The following is a 25,000-nucleotide window of genomic DNA, read 5'->3' as shown; positions in this document are numbered from 1 at the left end:
AAATACTTTCTATAATTGAAATTTTCACGTAAGAAAAATATTTCACAAAACATGCTCTATTATCTATTGCTCTTGAACAGTAAAACTTTCGTACAAAAATATAAGGCAAAAATACTTTGATAGGCCAGTTTGTTTTAAAAGTAGCATTTCCCTACATAAATAAGGTAAATTTTGTAAGTTCCAGTTCTTTCTCCTCTCATGGAGTTAGCTTATCAGGAAGCCAAAGTATACAATTCCTAAGTTTTAGGTAACTTCTTATGGATCCTCTTCTTTTTCATACTTTCTTTGGAATGAATATATTTGAGCAACTATTTCCTAACTGTACTCTTGTTACTCAGTGGTAAAAAACATGCTTTACCAAGACCAGAGGCAAACATAGCAGGGCATCTTAGCAAATGATTTATGCCTGTTTGCATTGCTGTTTTTAGTTTTCTTTTTTTATTGCAGAATAAAATAGTATATATATATATATATATATGTATATGTATATGTATGTGTATTTTGCTTTATTCAGAGAATACATGAACTTGTTAAGAACTTGTACTCAGTAACTTATTCACCACAAGTTTCAGCTCAAAATGATTTCACTTTGTTCCTCTATAGGGTAACCACAGTGTCCAGGGTTCAACCGGCCCAACAACTAGTCCTCCAAGGTTAACTCAGTTAACATTAGAGAGCGTGCTGGGGAAGACTGCCAGGTGGACAAGTAAAGGATATCTAAAAAATGCCTACACAGAAGCAGGAGCATCAGAAAACCAGAATTCCTTGGCGAAGCAGATAGATAAAAAAGACTTTGAAACGAGTTTGGTGCCTACACCATGCCTTTCTCCCCCTGGAAGAAGGAGTGGATCCTCTCCAAAAATTCCACGTCCTGTTATCAAAGCAAAGGACCTACCAGCCCATCAAGTGTCATCTTCAATATACAACATCTCCCTACAGGAAATTTCAGGGGAGAAGTTGAAACCGATTCCTGAAGTATCTGTAAGTGGTTTCATTCTGGTTTACATATGTGGGCAATACACCCTGCTGCGTTCTGTACTGTACCACTTTGCACACATTTGCACCAGTATCTATTTTTCATCATTTGGGTGATCAGTAATGTATTTTCTTTTTTTTTAACATCTTTATTGGAGTATAATTGCTTTACAATGGTGTGTTAGTTTCTGCTTTATAACAAAGTGAATCAGCTATACATGTACGTATATCCCCATATCTCCTCCCTCTTGTGTCTCCCTCCCACCCTCCCTATCTCACCCCTCTAGGTGGTCACAAAGCACTGAGCTGATCTCCCTGTGCTATGCGGTTGCTTCCCACTAGCTATCTATTTTGGTAGTATGTATAAGTCCATGCCACTCTCTCACTTCGTCCCAGCTTACCCTTCCCCCTCCCTGTGTCCTCAAGTCCATTCTCTACATGTGCATCTTTATTCCTGTCCTGCCCATAGTTTCTTCATAACCTTTTTTTTTCTTTAGATTCCATACATATGTGTTACCATACGGTATTTGTTTTTCTCTTTCTGACTTAACTTCACTCTGTATGACAGACTCCAGGTCCATCCACCTCCCTACAAATAACACAATTTCGTATCTTTTTATGGCAGAGTAATAGTCCATTGTATATATGTGCCACATCTTCTTTATCCATTCATCTGTCGATGGACACTTAGGTTGCTTCCATGTCCTGGCTATTGTAAATAGAGCTGCAGTGAACATTGTGGTACATGACTCTTTTTGAATTATGGCTTTCTCAGGGTATATGCCCAGTAGTGGGATTGCTGGGTCATACGGTAGTTCTATTTTTAGCTTTTTAAGGAAACTCCATACTGTTCTGCATAGTGGCTGTATCAGTTTACATTCCCACCAACAGTACAAGAGTAACACTCAGTAATGTATTTTCTTTCCTGTTTAGATGTGTTTTAGCTCAGTAGCAGCAGATGTTAAAAGAGTATCTTGCACATCCCAACAATTACAGAATGCCTCATGTTTTTAATGAGAAAGATAATTATCATGATAGTTATTTTTTATTTCCCAGTTACTTCTCATAATTTGAGTTATCACTGCCTGCAAGTTATAAATGAAGATCTTATTTTTGAGCCAAAGGCTTGCCAGTAAAATTGATAGATTTTCAATAACAATCTACATTAGGAGCCATAAAAACATCGTTATTCTATTCACTTTCTGGTCTCTTTGCAGCCGTTTCCCAAATAATAAATTATATGAGTGAAGGTTAACAGTAAAGCAGTGTCATTGAATAAATCCCTAGGCTAGTTTGGTGGCTATATTCATGTCCATCAGATTGATTTTTTTCCTTCCTGTGTGAGTATTTTTCTTCCTTCAGTTCCCCCATCGCTGTCCTTAGAAACTAGAGAACAAATGAGGCTATGCAGAACAAATGACACTTATATTTCTTTTTTTTAAGCATTAAAGCTTTTTTTAAATTTGTCATGTCCTAAGTATTCTGTGTGTGTTACAGTGTAAAATTTTGGTTCAATTATATTCTAAGCGTGTTAGAGTGGATTACCTAGTGCAGATAATAGACATATACATCATTACCATCAACTAATATTTCTTTATTTATTTTTTATTCCTTGAGATTTCGATAGGGGTTGCATTGACTCTGTAGATTGCTTTAGGTAATATGGACATTTTAATGTCCGTATGTTAATTCTTCCAATTCATGAGCACGGAATATCTTTCCATTTATTTGTGTCTTCAACTTCTTTCAACAATGTCTTATACTTTGCAGGTCTTTCACCTCCTTGTTTAAATTTATTCCTAGGTATTTTATTCTTTTTGTTGTGATTGTCAGTGGGATTGTTTTCTTAATTTTTCTTTCTTATAGCTCATTGTTAGCATACAGAAATGCAACAGACTTTTTTGTATGTTGATTTTGTACCCTGCAACTATACCGTATTTGTTTATTATTTCTAATGTTTTTTTGGTGGAGTCTTAAGGATTCTCTCTATATAAAATCATGTCATCTGCAAATAGTGACAGTTTTACTTCTTCCTTTCTAACTGGAATGCCTTTTCTCTCTTTTTATTGCCTAATTGCTCTGGCTAGGACTTCCAATACTGTGTTGAATAAGAGTGGTGAGAGTGGGCATCCTTGGGCATCCTTGTCTTTTTCCTGATTTTAGAGGGATAGCTTTCAATTTTTCACCATTTAGTGTGATGTTAGCTGTGAGTTTGTCATATATGACTTGTACTATGTTGAAGTACGTTCTTTCTATACCTATTTTATTGAGAGATTTTTATCAGAAATGGGTGTTGAATCTGGTCAAATGCTTTTTCTGCATCTACTGAGATGATCATATGCTTTTTTTCCTTTGTTTTATTAATGTGGTATATCCCATTTATTTATTTGTGAATGTTGAGCCATGTTTGCATCCCTGGAATCAGCCCCACTTTATCAAGGAATATGGTCCTTTTAATGTATTGCTGTATTTGGTTGGCTCATATTTTGTTGACGATTTCTGCATCTATGTTCATCAAAGATATTGGTCTGTAATTTTCTTTTTTTGTGTTGAGTTAGTCTGGTTTTGGCATAACGGTAATGTTGGCCTCGTAAAATGAGTTTGGAATCATTCCTTCCTCTTTAATTTTTTGAAGAGTTTGAAAATGATAGGTATTAAATCCTCTTTGAATATTTGACAGAGTTCACCTGTGAAGACATCTCGTCCTGAACTTTTCTTTTGGGGAGGTTTTTGATTAATGTTTCAGTCTTTTTATTAGTGATCAGTCTATTCAGATTTTCTGTTCCTCCATGATTCAGTCTTGGAAGGTTGTATGAAACTCTTATGTCTAAGAGTTTGTCCATTTCTTAGGTTGTTAAATTTGTCAGCATAATATGTCTAATTTGTGTTCATACTATTCTCTTATAATCCTCTGTCTTTCTGTGGTATCTGTTATTTATCCTCTTTCATTTCTGGTTTTATTTATCACAGCCTTCTGTCTTTTTTTCTTAGTGAGTTTAGCTAAAGGTTTATCAATTTTGTTTATCTTTTCAAAGAACCAGCTCTTAGTTTGACTGACATTTACTGTTGTCTTTTTTTTTGAATTTTTTAATTGTATTTTATTTTTTTATACAGCAGGTTCTTATTATTCATCAGTTTTATACACATCAGTGTATACATGTCAATTCCAATCCCCCAGTTCATCACACCACCATCCCCACCCCACCCCCACAGCTTTCCCCCCTTGGTGTCCATACGTTTGTTCTCTACATCTGTGTCCCAAATTCTGCCCTGCAAATCGGTTCATCTGTACCATTTTTCTAGGTTCCACATACATGTTTTAATATACGATATTTGTTTTTCTCTTTCTGACTTACTTCACTCTGTATGACAGTCTCTAGATCCATCCACGTCTCAACAAATGACCCAGTTTCATTCCTTTTTATGGCTGAGTAATATTCCATTGTATATATGTACCACAACTTCTTTATCCATTCGTCTGTCGATGCGCATTTAGGTTGCTTCCACGACCTGGCTATTTTAAACAGTGCTGCAATGAATATAGCATTGCATGCGCCTTTTTGAATTATGGTTTTCTCTGGATATATGCCCAGTAGTGGGATTGCTGGGTCATATGGTAATTCTATTTCTGGTTTTTTAAGGAACCTCCATACGGTTCTCCATAGTGGCTGTATCAATTTACATTGCCACCAACAGTGTAAGAGGGTTCCCTTTTCTCCACACCCTCTCCAGCATTTGTTGTTTGTAGATTTTCTGATGATGCCCATTCTAAATGGTGTGAGGTGATACCTCATTGTAGTTTTGATTTGCATTTCTCTAATAATTAGTGATGTTGAGCAGCTTTTCATGTGCTTCTTGGCCATCTGTATGTCTTCTTTGGAGAAATGTCTATTTAGATCTTCTGCCCACTTTTGCATTGGGTCGTTTGTTTCTTTAATGCTGAGCTGCATGAGCTATTTATATATTTTGGAGATTAATCCTTTGTCCGTTGAATCGTTTGCAAATATTTTCTCCCATTCTGAGGGTTGTCTTTTGGTCTTGTTTATGGTTTCCTTTGCTGTGCAAAAGCTTTGAAGTTTCATTAGGTCCCATTTGTTTATTTTTGTTTTTATTTCCAGTACTCTAGGAGGTGGATCAAAAAACATCTTGCTGTGATTTATCTCAAAGAGTGCTCTTCCTATGTTTTCCTCTAAGAGTTTGATAGTGTCTGGTCTTACATTTAGGTCTCGAATCCATTTTGAGTTTATTTTTATGTATGGTGTCAGGGAGTGTTCTAATTTCATTCTTTTACATGTAGCTCTCCAGTTTTCCCAGCACCACTTATTGAAAAGACTGTCTTTTCTCCATTGTATATCCTTGCCTCCTTTGTCATAGATTAGTTGACCATAGGTGCATGGGTTTTTTCTGGGTTTTCTCTCTTGTTCCATTGATCTAAGTTTCTGCTTTTGTGCCAGTACCATATTGTCTTGATTACTGTAGCTTTGTATTATAGTCTGAAGTCAGGGAATCTGATTCCTCCCACTCCGTTTTTTTCCCTCAAGACTGCTTTGGCTCTTCAGGGTCTTTTGTGTCTCCATACAAATTTTAAGATTATTTGCTCTAGTTCCATAAAACATGCCATTGGTAATTTGATAGGGATTGCATTGAATCTGTAGATTGCTTTGGGTGGTATAATCATTTTCATAATATTGATTCTTCCAATCCAAGAACATGGTATATCTCTCCATATGTTGGTATCATCTTTAATATCTTTCATCAGTGTCTTATACTTTCCCGCATACAGGTCTTTTGTCTCCCTAGGTAGATTTATTCCTAGGTAGTTTATTCTTTTTGTTGCAATGGTAACTGGGAGTGTTTCCTTAATTTCTCTTTCAGATTTTTCATCATTAGTGTATGGGAATGCAAGAGATTTCTGTGCATTAATTTTGTATCCTGCTACTTTTACCAAATTCATTGATTAGCTCTAGTATTTTTCTGGTAGCATCTTTAGGATTCTCTATGCATAGTATCATGTCATCTGCAAACAGTGACAGCTTTGCTTTTTCTTTTCCGATTTGGATTCCTTTTATTTCCTTTTCTGCTCTGATTGCTGTGGCTAAAACTTCCAAAACTATGTTGAGTAAGAGCGGTGATAGTGGGCAACCTTGTCTTGTTCCTGATCTTAGTGTAAATGCTTTCAGTTTTTCACCATTGAGGATGATGTTGGCTGTGGGTTTGTCATATATGGCCTTTATTATGTTGAGGAAAGTTCCCTCTGTGCCTACTTTCTGCAGAGTTTTTATCATAAATGGGTGTTGAATTTTGTCGAAAGCTTTCTCTGCATCTATTGAGATGATCATATGGTTTTTCTCCTTCAATTTGTTAATATGGTGTATCACGTTGATTGATTTGCGTATATTGAAGAATCCTTGCATTCCTGGAATAAACTCCACTTGATCATGTTGTATGACCCGTTTAATGTGCTATTGGATTCTGTATGCTAGTTTGTTTTTTTTTTTTTTTTACGGTACGCGGGCCTCTCATTGTTGCAGCCTCTCCCGCTGTGGAGCACAGGCTCCGGACGTACAGGCTCAGCGGCCATGGCTCACGGGCCCAGCTGCTCCGCGGCATGTGGGATCTTCCAGGACCGGAGCACGAACCCACGTCCTCTGCATCATCAGGCGGACTCTCAACCACTGCGCCACCAGGGAAGCCCTGTTTGCTAGTATTTTGTTGAGGATTTTTGCATCTATGTTCATCAGTGATAATGGCCTGTAATTTTCTTTCTTTGTGACATCCTTGTCTGGTTTTGGTATCAGGGTGATGATGGCCTCGTTGAATGAGTTTGGGAGTATTCCTCCCTCTGCTATATTTTGGAAGAGTTTGAGAAGCATAGGTGTTAGCTCTTCTCTAAATGATTGATAGAATTTGCCTGTGAAGCCATCTGGTCCTGGGCTTTTGTTTGTTGGAAGATTTTTAATCACAGTTTCAATTTCAGTGCTTCTGATTGGTCTGTTCATATTTTCTATTTCTTCCTGATTCAGTCTTGGCAGGTTGTGCATTTCTAAGAATTTGTCCATTTCTTCCAGTTTGTCCATTTATTGGCATAGAGCTGCTTGTAGTAATCTCTCATGATCTTTTGTATTTCTGCAGTGTCAGTTGTTACTTCTCCTTTTTCATTTCTAATTCTATTGATTTGAGTCTTCTCCCTTTTTTTCTTGATGAGTCTGGCTAATGGTTTATCAATTTTATCTTCTCAAAGAACCAGCTTTTAGTTTTATTGATCTTTGCTATCGTTTCCTTCATTTCTTTTTCATTTATTTCTGATCTGATTTTTATGATTTCTTTCCTCCTGCTAACTTTGGGGTTCTTTTGTTCTTCTTTCTCTAATTGCTTTAGGTGCAAGGTTAGGTTGTTTATTCGAGATGTTTCCTGTTTCTTCGGGTAGGATTGTATTGCTATAAACTTCCCTCTTAGAACTGCTTTTGCTGCATCCCATAGATTTTGGGTCGTCGTGTCTCCATTGTCATTTGTTTCTAGGTATTTTTTTATTTCCTCTTTGATTTCTTCAGTGATCACTTCGTTATGAAGTAGTGTATTGTTTAGCCTACATGTGTTTGTAATTTTTACAGATCTTTTCCTGTAATTGATATCTAGTCTCATAGCTTTGTGGTCGGAAAAGATACTTGATACAATTTCAATTTTCTTAAATTTACCAAGGCTTGATTTGTGGCCCAAGATATGATCTATCCTTGAGAATGTTCCATGAGCACTTGAGAAAAATGTGTATTCTGTTGTTTTGGGATGGAATGTCCTATAAATATCAATTAAGTCCATCTTGTTTAATGTATCATTTAAAGCTTTTGTTTCCTTATTTATTTTCATTTTGGATGATCTGTCCATTGGTGAAAGTGCAGTGTTAAAGTCCCCTACTATGAATGTGTTACTGTTGATTTCCCCTTTTATGGCTGTTAGTATTTGCCTTATGTATTGAGGTGCTCCTATGTTGGGTGCATGAATATTTACAATTGTTATATCTTCTTCTTGGATCAATCCCTTGATCATTATGTAGTGTCCTTCTTTGTCTCTTCTAATAGTCTTTATTTTAAAATCTATTTTGTCTGATATGAGAATTGCTACTCCAGCTTTCTTTTGGTTTTCATTTGCATGAAATATCTTTTTCCATCCCCTTACTTTCAGTCTGTATGTGTCTCTAGGTCTGAAGTGGGTCTCTTGTAGACAGCACATATATGGGTCTTGTTTTTGTATCCATTCAGCCAATCTGTGTCTTTTGGTGGGAGCATTTAGTCCATTTACATTTAAGGTAATTATCGATATGTATGTTCCTATTCCCATTTTCTTAATTGTTTGGGGTTTGTTATTGTAGGTCTTTTCGTTCTCTTATGTTTCTTGCCTAGAGAAGTTCCTTTAGCAGTTGTTGTAGAGCTGGTTTGGTGGTGCTGAACTCTCTCAGCTTTTGCTTGTCTGTAAAGGTTTTAATATCTCCATCAAATCTGAATGAGATCCTTGCTGGGTAGAGTAATCTTGGTTGCAGATTTTTCTCCTTCATCACTTTAACTATGTCCTGCCAGTCCCTTCTGGCGTGCAGAGTTTCTGCTGAAAGATCAGCTGTTAACCTTATGGGGATTCCCTTGTGTGTTATTTGTTGTTTTTCCCTTGCTGCTTTTAATATGTTTTCTTTGTATTTAATTTTTGACAGTTTGATTAATATGTGTCTTGGCGTATTTCTCCTTGGATTTATCCTGTATGGGACTCTCTGTGCTTCCTGGACTTCATTAACTATTTCCTTTCCCATATTAGGGACGTTTTCAACTATAATCTCTTCAAATATTTTCTCAGTCCCTTTCTTTTTCTCTTCTTCTTCTGGAACCCCTATAATTCGAATGGTGGTGCGTTTAATGTTGTCCCAGAGGTCTCTGAGACTGTCCTCAGTTCTTTTCAGTCTTTTTTCTTTATTCTGCTCTGCAGTAGTTATTTCCACTATTTTATCTTCCAGGTCACTTATCCATTCTTCTGCCTCAGTTATTCTGCTATTGATCCCATCTAGAGTATTTTTAATTTCATTTATTGTATTGTTCATCATTGTTTTTTTCATCTTTAGTTCTTCTAGGTCCTTGTTAAATGTTTCTTGCATTTTGTCTATTCTATTTCCAAGATTTTGGATCATCTTTACTATCATCATTCTGAATTCTTTTTCAGGTAGACTGCATATTTCCTCTTCATTTGTTAGGTCTGGTGAGTTTTTATCTTGCTCCTTCATCTGCTGTGTGTTTTTCTGTCTTCTCATTTTGCTTATGTTACTGTGTTTGGGTTCTCCTTTTTGAAGGCTGCAGGTTCGTAGTTCCCGTTGTTTTTGGTGTCTGTCCCCAGTGGCTAAGGTTGGTTCAGTGGGTTGTGTAGGCTTCCTGGTGGAGGGGACTAGTGCCTGTGTTCTGGTGGATGAAGCTGGATCTTCTCTTTCTCGTGGGCAGGTCCACGTCTGGTGGTGTGTTTTGGGGTGTCTATGGACTTATGATTTTAGGCAGCCTTTCTGCTAATGGGTAGGGTTGTGTTCCTGTCTTGCTAGTTGTTTGGCATAGGATGTCCAGCACTGTAGCTTGCTGGTCATTGAGTGAAACTGGGTGCTGGTGTTGAGATGGAGATCTCTCGGAGATTTTCGCTGTTTGATATTATGTGGAGCTGGGAGGTCTCTTATGGACCAGTGTCCTGAAGTTGGCTCTCCCACCTCAGAGGCGCAGCACTGACTCCTGACTGCAGCACCAAGAGCCTTTCAGCAACACGCCTCAGAATAAAAGGGAGAAAAAGTAGAAAGAATTAGTAGAAGAAAGAAAGAGAGGGAGGAGGGAGGGAGGAAGGAAGGAGGGAAGGAAGGAAAAAAGAAGATAAAGTAAGATAAAATATAATAAGGTTATTAAAATAAAAAAATAATTATTAAGAAAAAAAACAGATGGATAGAACCCTAGGACAAATGGTGGAAGCAAAGCTATACAGACAAAATCTCACACAGAAGCATACACAGACACACTCATAAAAAGAGGAAAAGGGGGAAAAATCATAAATCTTGCTCTCAAAGTCCACCTCCTCAATTTGGGATGATTCATTGTCTAAAGGAGGGAGGGAAGGAAGGAAAGAAAGAAAGAAGATAAAGTAAAATAAAATAAAGTTATTAAAATAAAAAGTAATAAGAAAAAAATTTTTTTTAAAAATGGATGAAAAAGACAAATACCGTATGCTAACACATATGTATGGAATTTAAGAAAAAAAAATGTCATGAAGAACCTAGGGGTAAGACAGGAATAAAGACACAGACCTACTGGAGAATGGACTTGAGGATATGGGGAGGGGGAAGGGTGAGCTGTGACAGGGCGAGAGAGAGGCATGGACATATATACACTAACAAACGTAAGGTAGATAGCTAGTGGGAAGCAGCCGCATGGCACAGGGATATCGGCTCGGTGCTTTGTGACCGCCTGGAGGGGTGGGAGGGAGGGAGACGCAAGAGGGAAGAGATATGGGAACATATGTATATGTATAACTGATTCACTTTGTTATAAAGCAGAAACTAACACACCATTGTAAAGCAATTATACCCCAATAAAGATGTTTAAAAAAAAAAAAAACGGATAGAACCCTCGGAGAAATGGTGAAAGCAAAGCTATACAGACAAAATCTCACACAGAAGCATACACATACACCCTCACAAAAAGAGGAAAAGGGGAAAAAATAATAAATCTTGCTCTGAAAGTCCACCTCCTTAATCTGGGATGATTCGTTGTCTATTCACGTATTCCACAGATGCAGGGTACATCCAGTTGATTGTGATTTCCCTTTCTCTTCTTTGTTCGCACAGCTCCAGGGGCTCAGCTTTGGATTTGGCCCCGCCTCTGCGTGTAGGTCGCCGGAGGGCGTCTGTTCTTCACTCAGACAGGACGGGGTTAAAGGAGCCGCTGATTCGGGGGCTCTGGCTCACTCAGGCCGGGGAGAGGGAGGGGCACAGAGTGCGGGGCGGGCCTGCGGCGGCAGAGGCTGGCGTAATGTTGCACCAGCCTGAGGCGTGCCGCGTTCTCCCGGGGGAGTTGTCCCTGGATCCCGGGACCCTGGCAGTGGCGGGCTGCACAGGCTTCCTGGAAGGGGGGTGTGGAGAGTGACCTGTGGTCGCACACAGGCTTCTTGGTGGCGGCAGCAGCAGACTTAGCGTCTCATGCCCGTCTCTGGGGTCTGCGCTTTTAGCCGCAGCTCGCACCCCTCGGTAGCTCCTTTAAGCAGCGTTCTTAATCCCCTCGCCTCGCGCACCAGGAAACAAAGAGGGAAGAAAAAGTCTCTTGCCTCTTCGCCAGGTCCAGACTTTTCCCCGGACTCCCTCCCGCAGCCGTGGTGCACTAACCCCCTGCAGGCTGTGTTCACGCCCCTGCGCGCCAACCGAAGCCTGAGCCTCAGCTCCCAGCCCCGCCCGCTCCGGTGGGGGAGCAGACAAGCCTCTCGGGCTGGTGAGTGCTGGTCGGCGCCGATCCTCTGTGCAGGAGTCTCTTCGCTTTGTCCTCTGCACCCCTGTTGCTGCGCTCTCCTCCATGTCTCCGAAGCTTCCCCCCTGCGCCACCCCCTGTCTCCGCCAGTGAAGGGGCTTCCTAGTGTGTGGAAACTTTTCCTCCTTCACAGCTCCCTCCCACTGGTGCAGGTCCCATCCCTATTCTTTTGTCTCTGTTTTTTCTTTTTTCTTTTACCCTACCCAGGTACGTGGGTGGTTTCTTGCCTTTTGGGAAGTCTGAGGTCTGCCAGCGTTCAGTAGGTGTTCTGTAGGAATTGTTCCACCTGTAGATGTATTTTTTATGTATTTGTGGGGAGGAAGGTGATTTAACATCTTACTCCTCTGCCGTCTTGAAGGTCCCTCCATACAATTGATTTTTAAATTGATTTTGTATCTTGCAATCTTGCTGAACATCTATTAGTTCTAATAGTGTTTTGTGAATTCCTTTGGATTTTCTATATACAAGATCATGTCATTGCAAATAGAGATAGTTCTACTTCCTTTCCAATCTGGATGTTTTTTATTTCTTCTTCTAACTTAATTGCATCCACAAACTGCAGGGTTTTTTTAATAAATTTATTTATTTTATTTATTTATTTTTGGCTTAGTTGGGTCTTCATTGCTGCGTGCAGGCTCTCTCTAGTTGCGGCGAGCGGGGGCTGCTCTTCATTGTGGTGCGCAGGCTTCTCATTGTGGTGGCTTCTCTTGCTGCAGAGCACAGGTTCTAGGCACTCAGGCTTCAGTAATTGTGGCACGAGGGCTCTAGACACAGGCTCAGTAGTTGTGGTAGACGGGCTCAGTGGCTCCGAGGCACGTGGGATCTTCCCAGACCAGGGCTCAAACCCGTGTCCCCTGTATTGGCAGGCGGATTCTTAACCACTGCGCCACCAGGGAAGTCCCCACAAATTGGATTTAATTTCAGTAAAAACCTTTTTTTCTTTCAATATATATAAGATTTAATACTTAATAGTGTGGCCCCAGTATTGAATTGTAACACAGGCCTGATGAGCTCAGACAGGCCTAGAAAGATTCTACTGGTATGAATCAAAAGAACTGTTGCTTGATGCAAGAAGAAAATTTTGAGAATTCTCCTGGAACTAGAAGTCCATTTAATATTAATATGAATACAGGTGTGAAATTACCTTTGCTGGCTAGCATCATAGTCCCTATATGTAGAGTTCTGATATGTATGGAGGTTCTACCACCTAAGCTAGGTTTCTAAAATAAAGGACCTCCAGGTGATGGAGTATACTTCTTCTGGTTCTACTTCTGAATAAGTAAGAGCACCTCCTCTTCTGCTGACAGCTTATCAGGTCAGGTATTCTCCCAGCTGCTAGCGATACACTGAGCAAGAAAGATGAAGCCTCTCTCCTCAGGGAGCTTATATCTGTTGGAAGACACAGACAACAAATAAACAAGTTCATACAGTGATTATAAACTTTATATGATAAAGACTTGGGAAGCAAAAAAACTGGGTGATATAATAGAGTGGTAGGATGCATAGAATTGTGGGCACTTAACCTAGTATCTGACTGAGTAGGTGGCATTTGAGGTGAGAGCTAAAGTTTAAGATGAAGGCACCCATGCAAAGAACTAGAGGATAATGTTTTAGGCATCAGGAACAGCAGGTACAAAGCTTCTAAAATGGGCATCTTTGAGGAATAAAGGAGGCCCGTGTAGGTCGGACATATGGGCAAGGGGAAAGTAGAAGAGGGTGACATCAGAGAGGTGAACAGGCCCAGATCGTGTAAGGTCAGGAAGGACATGGCGAAGAGGGTGGCCTTTATTCCAAATGCAATGGTAAGTCTTTGAAGGTTATTAAGCAAGGCAATGACATTTATATTCAAAAGGTCTCCTCTGGCTGCCTCCAGAATGGATTCAATACGGCAGGCATAGAAGCAGGGAAGGCAATTGAGGCATTACTCTGATAGTTCACAGTGGAGATGAAGAGAAGTAGCAGATTACTGGAATAATGGGGAAGTAGGACTGACAGGATGTAAGAAAGAAGAAACAGGCAGAATCAAAGATGATGCTTAGGTTTAGGACTTGAGTAACCAGACAGATGGTCATGTCATTTACTGGGCTGTGGCAGACTGGATGTATCTGAGCCATCAACCTAGGCATCAAGGTACCACAATCAGGAATTGCAAGTGAACATCCCATTGAAAATCTGTGCTCTCGCAAAGTGCCAACGTGAAGCAACTTTATGACAGAAGAAAAATAAAGGCTCTTACAAAATGAGGTGCAAGAAAATTGTCTTCCTAATCCCCTGATATGGAAGAGTACTAGTAATTTTTAAGGAACGCTTACTGAAATTGATTTGCTAACTGCTTGGTAAACTTCTTTCTTGCAATGTTTTATTCACATCTTAATAGAGTTCTCTATTATTAAGTTCAAATATTTTTAATTAAGAAAGAAGTACAGCCCTCTGGGTAGTATTGCAATCATATAGCTAGCTGGTAATTAAACTTTTCCACATGTATAACTGCATTCAAATAACCTTGACTGAATCATTTTAAACCTGCAGATGTTGTTATGTGCACCTTTAAACAAATAAACAAGACATATATAACAGTCTTTGTGGTTCCAGAAAAAAGTTGGAGTTTTTGAAGAATTGTTATTTTCATAAGAATGACAAAATATGCTACCAATTACAAATTCAGATATTCTCTTTAGAAAAAAAGACATGACTTTTTATAGGAAAAACATTGTAAAATATATGTAACTTTTGAGTTTAATTTTCACATTTCCATTTTTGAAAATCAGAACTGAATTATGGAAAGACACTTTTAAAGATATTTTAGACCATGGTATGATGTGAGCAAATTTTTCTCTTAATCATCAAGTCTTTTTTTTTTTTGGATAATAAAAAAGGATTAGTTTCATCGCCTCCCTGATGAACTTGAGCCCAGTATTGGAGCAGTGAATATCTATCATCATATATTTTTTAAGTTATAAAAGTTTACTATTCAATGCAATTTATGCTCAACAAACTTAGAGAAAAATGAATTTGTAAATTATTTTAGGGTTCTAAAGGCATTATTCCATTACATAAATTTCTGCATTTTCTAGGGTGTATAATACTCTTTGTTCAAAGTGATGCCATCTTTCTCTTTTTGAATTTGCCACTCAAGTATGCCATTTACAGCTGTCTTTCTAACAATACTGCATTGTTTGAAGAATTCATAAATGTCTTTCTCACCCCTGACTTGCTTCAGCTACAATATTCCGTTGTTGTAAAACACCTGTCTCAGGGTCAGGTTGCCTTGTATATTATACATCACCCTGGCCCAATTGGGGAGGTTCACTTAGGGGTGACTCTCCCTCCTTCAGCAGCTTCCACCACAGATGCCCACCGACCTCATGCTGCCCTGATCCTTCCCTTTGCTGCCCTCAAGGCCTTCCCCAAACAGGGCCCTATGTCATGTCTATCCACATTTTCATTCTTCGGAACTGAGAAGTCAGGAGCAGTGGGCACCATGGTTCAGAGCACCAGCTCAAATCAGACAGACCTGATTTGACTCCTAGCTTTGCTTCTTTTTACTTATGTGACCGTGGACACATTTCTTAACCTCTTTTAGCCTTGGTTATGTCATATGTAAACTTGGAGAAAATAACAATACTTATTCCATAGGGTTGTTGTGAGTATTAAATGAGATAGTATATGTAGAACTAGTATCCCATAGTCCAACAGGATATTTTCTTGTACCTATTTATGAGTAGTTAGAATTGTAAACCAGTATGCCTGGCATTCTAAAGCAAACCTTTCAATTTCAATCAAATTCTAGAAACTAATTATTGAGATTGTTCAATAAGTGATAACTGTATATGCTTCTTGTCCTCTGCTTATCATTGAATCCAGTGTTAACATAAGAGTAAATTAATGGGTCACTTCTTCCAGGTAACATGTTGATATTTTTTCAAGGATACACTGAAGAGAGAAAAACATTTAGAAGCAGGATGTGATGTCTCTCCAGTCATTCCCCAGAGACCACCCTCAATGTACTTGCCATGTTCCCAGAACTAAATTGTAGGTGTGTAGCTTCATGATTGATAGAGTGAATTGAACTTGGGCAGGACTGACAGCATTTCATAAACCACACTGTTAACCATGGGAAGAATATTTCATTTATTAAATTGGACATTCCTGCCAATTAATAGTCTTTGGAAAAAGAGTCTGATATTTGATATTTTGTTGAAACTGCACTCTTTCCTTGTCTCTGAAAAAACAAGGTCATTATCTCAGTCTTATCTGTCAGTGTACTGCTGGGTATATTGCTGAAGCTATAGAACTTGGTGATTAAATAACATTTGTGTCACCAGTAAAAATATTTGAATTAGGCATAGAAATTTCCCAGGTGGAACTCACTCCTAGCCCTCTGCCTTCTTTTTGAATATTTTTCTGTCTGAACTGCTGCTAATACTACAGGGTGGTTTGTTTCTTTCACTTTCTTTGTATCTAGTGTCTAATTTAGTTATCCACCAAGGCAAAATGGTCTAGAATATATGTATGTTAAAATAATTTAAATGGAATTGTGGTTTAAAATCCAGGTGATGATATGGAATTGCAAGAGTTATTAGGACATTTTGATATCTCCATTTCTGAGTAGTTAGTTATGCAAACAATATGCCAGTTACTCTGATGAAGAGGAGCAGTTTCAAATTCTCAAAAGTTTCAGAAATTGTAGCTAGAAAGTCTTGACAAAAATTAAGAGACTATCAGAAGTATGAATCAATGAAAATACATTAGTGGTTTAACCAACACACTGTGGCATTTCATTGTCAGTTCTCCAGTATTCCAATGCTAAGGTTAGCATCCTACTAATCGAATGTTTATGGAAGAAATCCATCTTCTTTGATGTCTTGTTCTTCCTAATTTTAAAGAGGAGCAAGTCAAATTTGTAATTTTCCTTCTTTCTGTAAGAGGTACTAGGCTATTTTCTAAACACATTGAGATTGAGGTCTTTGATTAAGAACCTCGTTTGTGGCTTTAAGAATTTGGAGTACTTGCCATGTGCCAGGCCCTCTACAAGGTGTCCCATACAATCTCCACTCTCCATTTTCACCCCTCATGAGAGGGCTTACTTATTTGAAAGATAAGGAAGGAGAGAGGTTTAGCTTGTTCACATATAATAAGTAACAAGGCAGAGTATCAAACCCAGGAGATCTGGCCAGAAAAGCCTGTGTACCTTCCACACTGGCCTATCACCCTTAGTTAAAGACCACTGAAAAAAGTCTGTGATCATGTGGCAATTTAACTTCTATTGCCACTTGAAGCTTTGCAGTATTTTAATGTGCAGAAGCATACACAGATGTTGGTATATCTGTTGTTAATGTTTTACAACCAGTTTTATATTCTAAACAGTTCAAACTTACTTAAAAGTTATCATCTTCCCACTCCAGAAGCATCAGTTGGCTTGCGTCTGCTGTTTTCATCTCTATAAGCAGTCTCAGTAATTGTTTTCCTCCTAGTTCTTTAAATAATATTTTAAACTACCACTTATTGAATGGCTACTATGCTTGTACCATGTATAAGGCTACACTTCACCTTGTAGATGGCATATCCTTGAATATAATATAAAACCTGTTCAATTTGGTTTTACTAGATTCCTTCTAGTCTATTATTCTTAAACTCAGAAGATAGATGCTGGAAAATTACAAATTGTTTATCAGCTCACTTTAAGGTTAATAAGAGATCAGCTATGTTTGTCAGAGAATTCTTTCTGAAAATTAGCAAGCTGACTACCAAGGCAAAATATATGGAAGTATATTTCTTTTTAGGTCATGGATTAAAAGAGTACTCTATACAAATATAGCACATAAATATAAAGATCTTTTTCTTTAAATCTTTTCGTGCCAAGAAAGAGAGAGCCACATATATAAGATAGATAGCTATCGCTTTGCAAGGAATTTTGCCGCTGTTGGATTTAATTAGCCAACAATTCTTTACCTGAGACATTTTGAGAGATTATTATTCATGAATAATGAAGTATGGATTGAGTCAAGTGTTGGGAAGTGTCTCCAGGTCACACGCTGAAATGTTTGTGACAGACATTTCAGAGGCAACATTGGGTCTGGTTAAGCCTATGTCCACGTGAATGCCAGGGAGATCAGCTCGGTGCTTTGTGACCACCTAGAGGGGCGGGATAGGGAGGGTGGGAGGGAGGGAGACGCAAGAGGGAAGAGATATGGGAACATATGTATATGTATAACTGATTCACTATTATAAAGCAGAAACTAGCACACCATTGTAAAGCAATTATACTCCAATAAAGATGTTAAAAAAAAAAAAAAATCTAGATTCTGACCGGTTGGTTCTTTTGAATAGCCTGACTTAATTTATGCTGTGCAAGTTGACGTAGCATCTCTTAAATTTAGCAAAGGTTTTCAAGTTGTACTGTGGCTTGGTCTTTAAGTTTTGATTTATCTCTTTGTGTGGTGAGGACATGCTGAAAGCTACCGTGTAATTGTGAATGAGTTATGAGCTCAAGTATGTGTCACTTAGAGCTCATGTTTGTGGCTTCTGTCTTCTCTTCATTCCTATTGTTAGTGGGCCTGTGTCCCCAATGAATCAGAGCAAATTCTTGTGTGGGTAAGTAGCTCAAGAATTTGAAACAAGTCTTCAAGAAGTGCTAGTTGGAAAAGAGATGCTCTATAACACTAATTTACCATGAGCTATTAGTATTAAAAATGTCAATATAGGAATTAAACACTGTCTGCAAATAGCAATAGGGAGGAGATTAATCTTCAAATTAAAATGCCGATTAAAGTTTAAAATTAGTTTTGGAAAATGGACTTCCACTTTTCTTGCTGTTGTGTTGAGGTTCAAAAAAACTCACAAAACTTCCTAATTACATCTTTAAAACTCTTAATAATAAATACAAGTTTGAAACTACAATGATACTGACTCCCAGCCACATTTACAAACTGCTTTTTTTCCCCAATTAAGACAGTCCAGAGTAAGGTGCCAATGATTAATGACTAATCACTTCCTAGGAAATCTCTCTTTGACTCTTAGACTTCTTTGCTCCTGTTGGCCACAGAGAAGTGTGCATATCATAAACATATACTTAGACGGATTTTCACAAACTGAACAAACACATGTGACCATCATCTGAATCAAGAAAGAAAACGATGCCAGCACCACAGAAGCCCCATTGTGCTCCCTCCCTGTCACTATCCTTTTCTGTCACTATGCCCTCACAACCACCCCCTACCTGCCAAGACTAGTTTTACCAGTGTATGGTCTCTTGTGTCTGGGTTCTCTCACTCAGCATTTCATTTGTAAGATTCAATATGTCAATCACTTCAATATAGTGTCCTACTGTGTGACTCTCACACCATTTATTTATCCATTCTACTGTTGATGGGCATTTGGATAGTTTCCATTTGGGAGCTATTAAAATTATGCCTTTTGGTAGAATTCTATATTCTTTAACACGACTTGGGCCACTTCCACAAGGAAGTGGAACCATCTGGTCTTATAAGATTTAGGTTAAATTCTAGGTATTTTCATTCTTGTTACTTTGGAACAGTATTACAAATTTCATTTCTAAAACAGTATGTATAAGTAAATAATGCTTTCTATGAATATAAGCTCCATACTTCTAACTACCCCATGTTTTCCTGCCTGATGCTTAGAATGTGCTTCTATATCACCCTTCCTATCCTTCAAGGCCTGGCTTAAAGAACATCTCCTCCATGAAGCCTTGCCTGATCCTACAAGAAGTGACCTCTCTCTTTTCTGAAATGCCAGACTATTTGGTATATCTCCCTTTTCTCACGTTGCCTTCTGTTATAAGAGCCACTATCCCTTTTGTAGCAGTAGCACCTTTTGAGTCTTGGGGTAACTTAAAGGAATACAAAGAGCTGGAAAGTGATTGTTAGAACTTTTATTAAGAGTTTTTACAACATGATGTCTCCTATGCCCTAGCTATCAGGCACTGTCACAATGCAAACCTGATTCAGAAAGAGTCTCGAAGATTTTTATAGGCTCCAGAATGAGAATAACGACCCAGTTTTCTCTCAATTCTGTTACTCTCCCAACCATATAAAATAGAAGGAGGTTCGTCATCTCATCTTATTAACTGGTGTCCATGTCTCACTTTGCCTCTGCACCACCATTGTAAACTCAGTCTTGTGTCACCTACAGTTCAGTAGAATTGGGTCTTATCTGAGGCTCACAAAATTCTGTAGGCAGATATTTGATCAATTAAGCTGTTCTGTCTTAAAATCTTTGAGAACACGGATTAGGTGAAGGGCATCAAGTTGAAAGATTATTTTTGTTTGTTGTGTTTTATTATTTTTCTGGAGTTATCAGTTTTCCTTTTAATCATTATCAAAGCTCTGTGTGATTATTAATACTATACCTCAGTATATGTTACCTTATTGTATACTCATTTCTTTAGAATTCTTAATTGCCCTCCTAGATGAAAGCAGGGGCCACATCATACTTGTCTTTGTAACTTCACTGTCTTAGGCTCCCAGAACTGTCTGAAAAAACATCAATGAAAACAAATGGCCTGAATGCTTTATAAGGGAAGGACTTGCCTGGGAGTCTGAGCACAGCTGAATTATATAGCCTTGAGCCCATTATCTTGCTCCTAAAACAAATCTGATTGATATGTCTCCCCTCTTTCCTACAAGGATATTTTGAGACAAAATTGGGTTATACATAACAGTTTGAGCCTTTAAGAGATAGAATTACATAAAACACTTTGCCTCTCAGGAGTTGCATAATTTAGTTAGATGACATCTTGTTCTGGGTCTACTTTAATGTAAAGACTTTATTGCAAGCCTTCTTTTTTAAAAAAATTAATAAATGATTTAGCGTTTCTGGTGATTTTGAAATGGTTTAAGAGACTGCAAATCAAGAATGTATCAAGGGACTATTAATTACCTCTCTCTGCCACCAGTTGCTCTATTCATGACCCTAGAGAAAGTTGCTTCTTTCTCTCTGCTCACTTTTGGCTGCCCCTTCCAGGGTGTTGTCAGAATACATTTTACTGTTGTATCAAATAAAATCATGGAAATATAGAGTTTTAAGCAAAGTTAGCACCACCAGTTTCTAGCACATAAAAAGGTCTCAGTAAGTATTTGTGGGATAAATTAAGGAATGATCAATCCATTTCCACTGCAGATTACTGCAATATTCCAGGCACGTATTTACTTCCCCAACCTCTGCTTCAATACCTCTGGTGGTGGAGAGAGTTCACTCCCTATGAAGGCCACTCATTCCATTTGTCAACAAATTTAATTACTATCACATGCCACCTTAGACTTCTGTGAGGCTTTTTCTAATTCTACTGGGCAGTTGCATCTTAGTCATATCTCTTGTAGTATTGATCATGATACATTATAATACCCCAACTTATAATACCTGTTAGGTCTCCCTTTCTAGACTGAGCTCCATGAGGCCAGAGATATGTCTCATTTTCCTTATACTCCCAGCTCCTAGCATAGTACAGAATGGATGAAAGGGGCCAAGGAAAATGAGAGGAAAGAATAATAATAACAGGGAGCATATGTATTGATTGCCAACCCAGAGGTCTCCTAAGAGGGATGTACTCACCCCAGAAGAGGTGTATCAAAAAGAATCAGCTGAGCTTCACACTATTTACATTTGTTTTTTTAAGTTCAACCATTTTCATTTCTATATTTTGTGTGTGTATGTTTTATACCATACATACTATTTTAATATAGTTGTACATTTGTTTAATTTTATAAATAAACATACATTGGAAGGTACACACTCAAACACGTTCTGACAAAGGCACAAATCGTTAAGTTTGGAGACACTTAGTATAGCTGTTTGTCAGGTACTATGCTAAGCATTTGATATACATTATTTTAGTCCACCAAAAATCCCATGATGTATACACTATGGTTCCATTTTATAGATTAAGAAACTAAGGCACAGAGAGATTAGGTGATTTGCCCAATCACATACAGCTGGTAAATGATGAAACCAGGGCCTGGACTCAGATATACATGGCTTAACCACTGCAGCATTCTCTCTTGTTTTTCTGTCTTAGCATCTAGGGTTGTACCCCAGGCACAGTATAGGCTTGTGGATTAAATAAACAAATCAGATGGCTGAATTAATCATACTAAGTACATATAAAAGCTTTATTCTTAAGAAAAATTTTGAAAATAAAATTTCCTTTTTCATTGTAAAAGCATGTATTGTCAATGCAAGCCAAATAACATACCTATGTGACACGTTAGAATGTTTAGTTCCATTTCTTGACAGAAAAACTGAAGTGCAGGACAGCAAGTCACATGTTTACTATTGATCCCAAAGTCAAATGGCTAGTCTTGTTTTCACATCTGATTACTGAACTGCTTTTTTTTAATTGAGGTATAATTCATGTACCATAAAGTTCAGGAGTTTTTAGTATATTCACAACATTCTATAACCACCACCACAGTCTAATTTCAGAACATTTACGTCACCCCAGAGAGAAACCCCATACCCATTAGAGATCACTCCCCATTCCCTCTTTCCCCAGTCCCGGGGCAATCACCTGTCTCTCTTCTCTCTCTATATATTTGCCTTTTTTGTATATTTCACATAAATGAAATCATACAATCTGTGACCTTTTGCTTCAGGCTGCTTTCACTTAGCATAATGTTTTCAAGGTTCATCCATGTTGTAGCATGTATCTTTATGGCCAATAATACTCCATTCTATGGATAAACTAAAATCCATTCATCAGTTGATGGACATTTGGTTGTTTCCACTTTGGGGCTGTTATGAACAATGCTGCTATGAACATTTGTGTGTAAGTTTTTGTATGCACATATATTGTCATTTCTTTTGCATATATCCCTACAAGTGAATCGTTGGGCCACATGGCCCATGTTTAACATTTTGAGGAACCACCAAGCTGTTTTCCAAAGTGGCTGCACCATTTCATATTCACAGCCAGTGGTGTATGAGGATTACAGTCTCTCCACATCCTCTCCAGCACTTATTACTGTCTATCTTTTGTATCATAACAATTCTAGTGGATGTGAATGGTACCTCATTGTCATGTTGATTTATTTTTTCTCATGACAGTGATGTTGAGCATCTTTTGTTTATTGCTCTCCTATGTCTTTGGAATTTAAATTATTTTTATTTTCTTCTTTTTTAAAGTGTTTTTCATTGGAATATAGACTTTGTTTTTCTTCTTGTGATATCTGTTTTGTCCCAAGAACTCTCAGAGCATATTAAATACTCATGAAATCTCTTATTAGAGGTTGCATGACTTCTCAGGGTGCCAAGCTGCTGGAGCCATGAACTGTAAGAATTTAAGTGAGTTTCCACTGGCAACTTTCCAGGAAATCTCCACATCACATTATTAGATTGCAAGCTTTCATAACCCCCAAGTTATGATGATGATAATGCTTTATTAAAAAGCTTTTAATGTCATAGAAACACCAAGAATTTTTTTTCCAAATTATATTTTCTTAACTTTTTACATCCCTATGAGGCAGAAAAGAAGGCAGTAGCCATCTCAAAGGTCTTCCAAGAAAATAAGTGTAGAGATTTGAATATCTTAAAAATTCTAGTATGTCATGGAAAAAAGCTTTTTGAGCATAATCACTGATTCTAGATGTACCAAAATATTTCGAGATTGTTTTCAAGTTATATGCCAGTCCTGGATGTAAATCACACTGCTCATTCATATGTGATGCTAACATTTCAGCAATGTTGAAGTTAATGTTAGCTACCAAATTTGGTTTAAGCCAGAGAGAAAGGAAAGGGCTTGAAAATTCCATATGCCAGTTTCTTCCCTGTACATTGAAATAATACTTATACTAGCCTCTAAAGATTTGTAGTAGGAGTCTTGACAGATTACACATTGAGTGAAGTCCGTGTGAGTATAAGGGTTTATGGTTGCTCCAAGGTCTTTCTGGCTTTCAGACCTTACATGTTCTTATCTTCAGTTCGTATTTTATTTGATGGCTTTTAACAGCATTAGTCATTCTCAATCTTACTGTAAGTTGAATTTATTTGCTCATAATGTTCACACTGATGAAAATGATCAATTCTCTTGCAAACTGGACTTTTTTATGGAAAGTTATTTTTCTTTTTTAGAAACTGCTTTGAATTTTTGTTTATTTAGTCAATCCTCAAATACTGGTTGGGCACCAGATGTGAGAAATACAGTAAGACGGTCATGGTGCTTGCCTTTGTAGCACTCATAGACTACCTGTGGACTCCAGAAGCAGTTACATAACTGCAATTGTGATAGCGCTAAAAATGAACACTAAGATTCGGTGAGAGCCCATAATGTGGAGGAACTGATCCAGTTTGGGGTTGTCAGAAAAAGCTTTTCTGAGGAAGTGACACATAATTGGGGCCCCAAAGGACACCTAGGAATTAGCACACAGGGAACTAGCATGTACACAGGCACCAAGACAAACATGAGTTCGATGCTTTTGAGGACCTAAATGAAGTGTGGCTGACACGTCAGGAGGAAAAGACAAGGCGAGGCAGCTGGCATAGGCATCATATAAAGGCATATTAAGGATCTGGGCCTCTGTCCATCGGGAGCCATTGAAGGGGTTAAGGCTGTAGAGTAGCATTTTTTGGTAGCCCATAAAATTAAGAAAGGCCAAGTGACCCTTTGCTGTGTCACTTTCTTCTCTCTTGGTCAGGAATATGACTGGAGAAACTATCAACCCAGCCAGATGAGTGAATCTGAGTTGCAAATGCTAGCAAGCCTACGGCGGCAACAGAACGAAGAGCTGGAGGATACTGGGGCTCCCCATGGCCTGAGCGCATCCCAGCTTGACAACTGTAATGTCAGCATAAGTACCAGCAGCGATGACACAACCACCTGGAACTCCTGCCTGCCACCCGTGAGTCCAGGGTTTTGCATCTTTGTTTACTGCCTTTGTCACAAAGCCCAGCCTTGCCTGGGAAAACTAGGGCCAAATGAGAACACTGCTATGAAATCTATTCTGAAATAGTGTTTTAAGTCTGGGGGCATTGTCTTGTCTTAAATCGTCTTATTTACCTTCAGATAAGGTATGTTCATTGTGTGGTGATATATAAAACCATACATTGAAAGAAAAAGAACAATTTTACTGTAGACTCTGGGTATCTCATTGTATCACCACCTCCTAGCACAAACTCTGGCACATAAAGCAGGCTCAACACTTGTTAAAGAAGTGTCTGTTAAATGAACAAACAGAAAGGAGGAGACTATAGATATATGAAGTGTTGGTTCGTATATGGCAGCAGCAAAGAACCTTCTGTAGAAGTCACTGGATTTATGCTGACTCCTCCCTGTGCCTAAGGGCCATGATAGGCACTGCATATGCTTCAGCAGCTTGTATTTTCCTATATGTTCATACAGTTAAAGCCCTTTCAAATATGACCCATCATTCTCTCTATAGACCAGCAGACTGCCTGAAGCAGGCCAAAGTCTTCCTGTTTTTCAGGTGAAGAAACTAAACTCTGGGCTCAAGCTTCCATACCTGGTCAGTGGTAGAGCCCAGAGCAAA

General features: G+C 38.4%; 1 protein-coding gene across 18 annotated transcripts in view; it reads left to right on the top strand.

Annotated features, from left to right (window-relative positions):
• CFAP20DC (CFAP20 domain containing) overlaps positions 1-25,000 on the top strand; it is a 291,535-nt gene that overhangs the window by 182,636 nt on the left and 83,899 nt on the right. For 16 of the 18 annotated variants that reach the window (XM_073811274.1, XM_073811282.1, XM_073811273.1 and 13 more), the window contains 2 exons: positions 604-981; positions 24,149-24,352. In XM_073811274.1, coding sequence (XP_073667375.1) covers positions 604-981; positions 24,149-24,352 — 582 coding nt within the window. The remainder of the gene's footprint in view (positions 1-603; positions 982-24,148; positions 24,353-25,000) is intronic. The other 2 variants (XM_073811284.1, XM_073811278.1) reach the window with 2 other exon arrangements.

The sequence above is a fragment of the Tursiops truncatus genome, chromosome 10, assembly GCF_011762595.2.
Source record: "Tursiops truncatus isolate mTurTru1 chromosome 10, mTurTru1.mat.Y, whole genome shotgun sequence".
Classification (NCBI taxonomy): domain Eukaryota; kingdom Metazoa; phylum Chordata; class Mammalia; order Artiodactyla; family Delphinidae; genus Tursiops; species Tursiops truncatus.
This window is presented reverse-complemented; position numbering and strand designations above follow the sequence as displayed.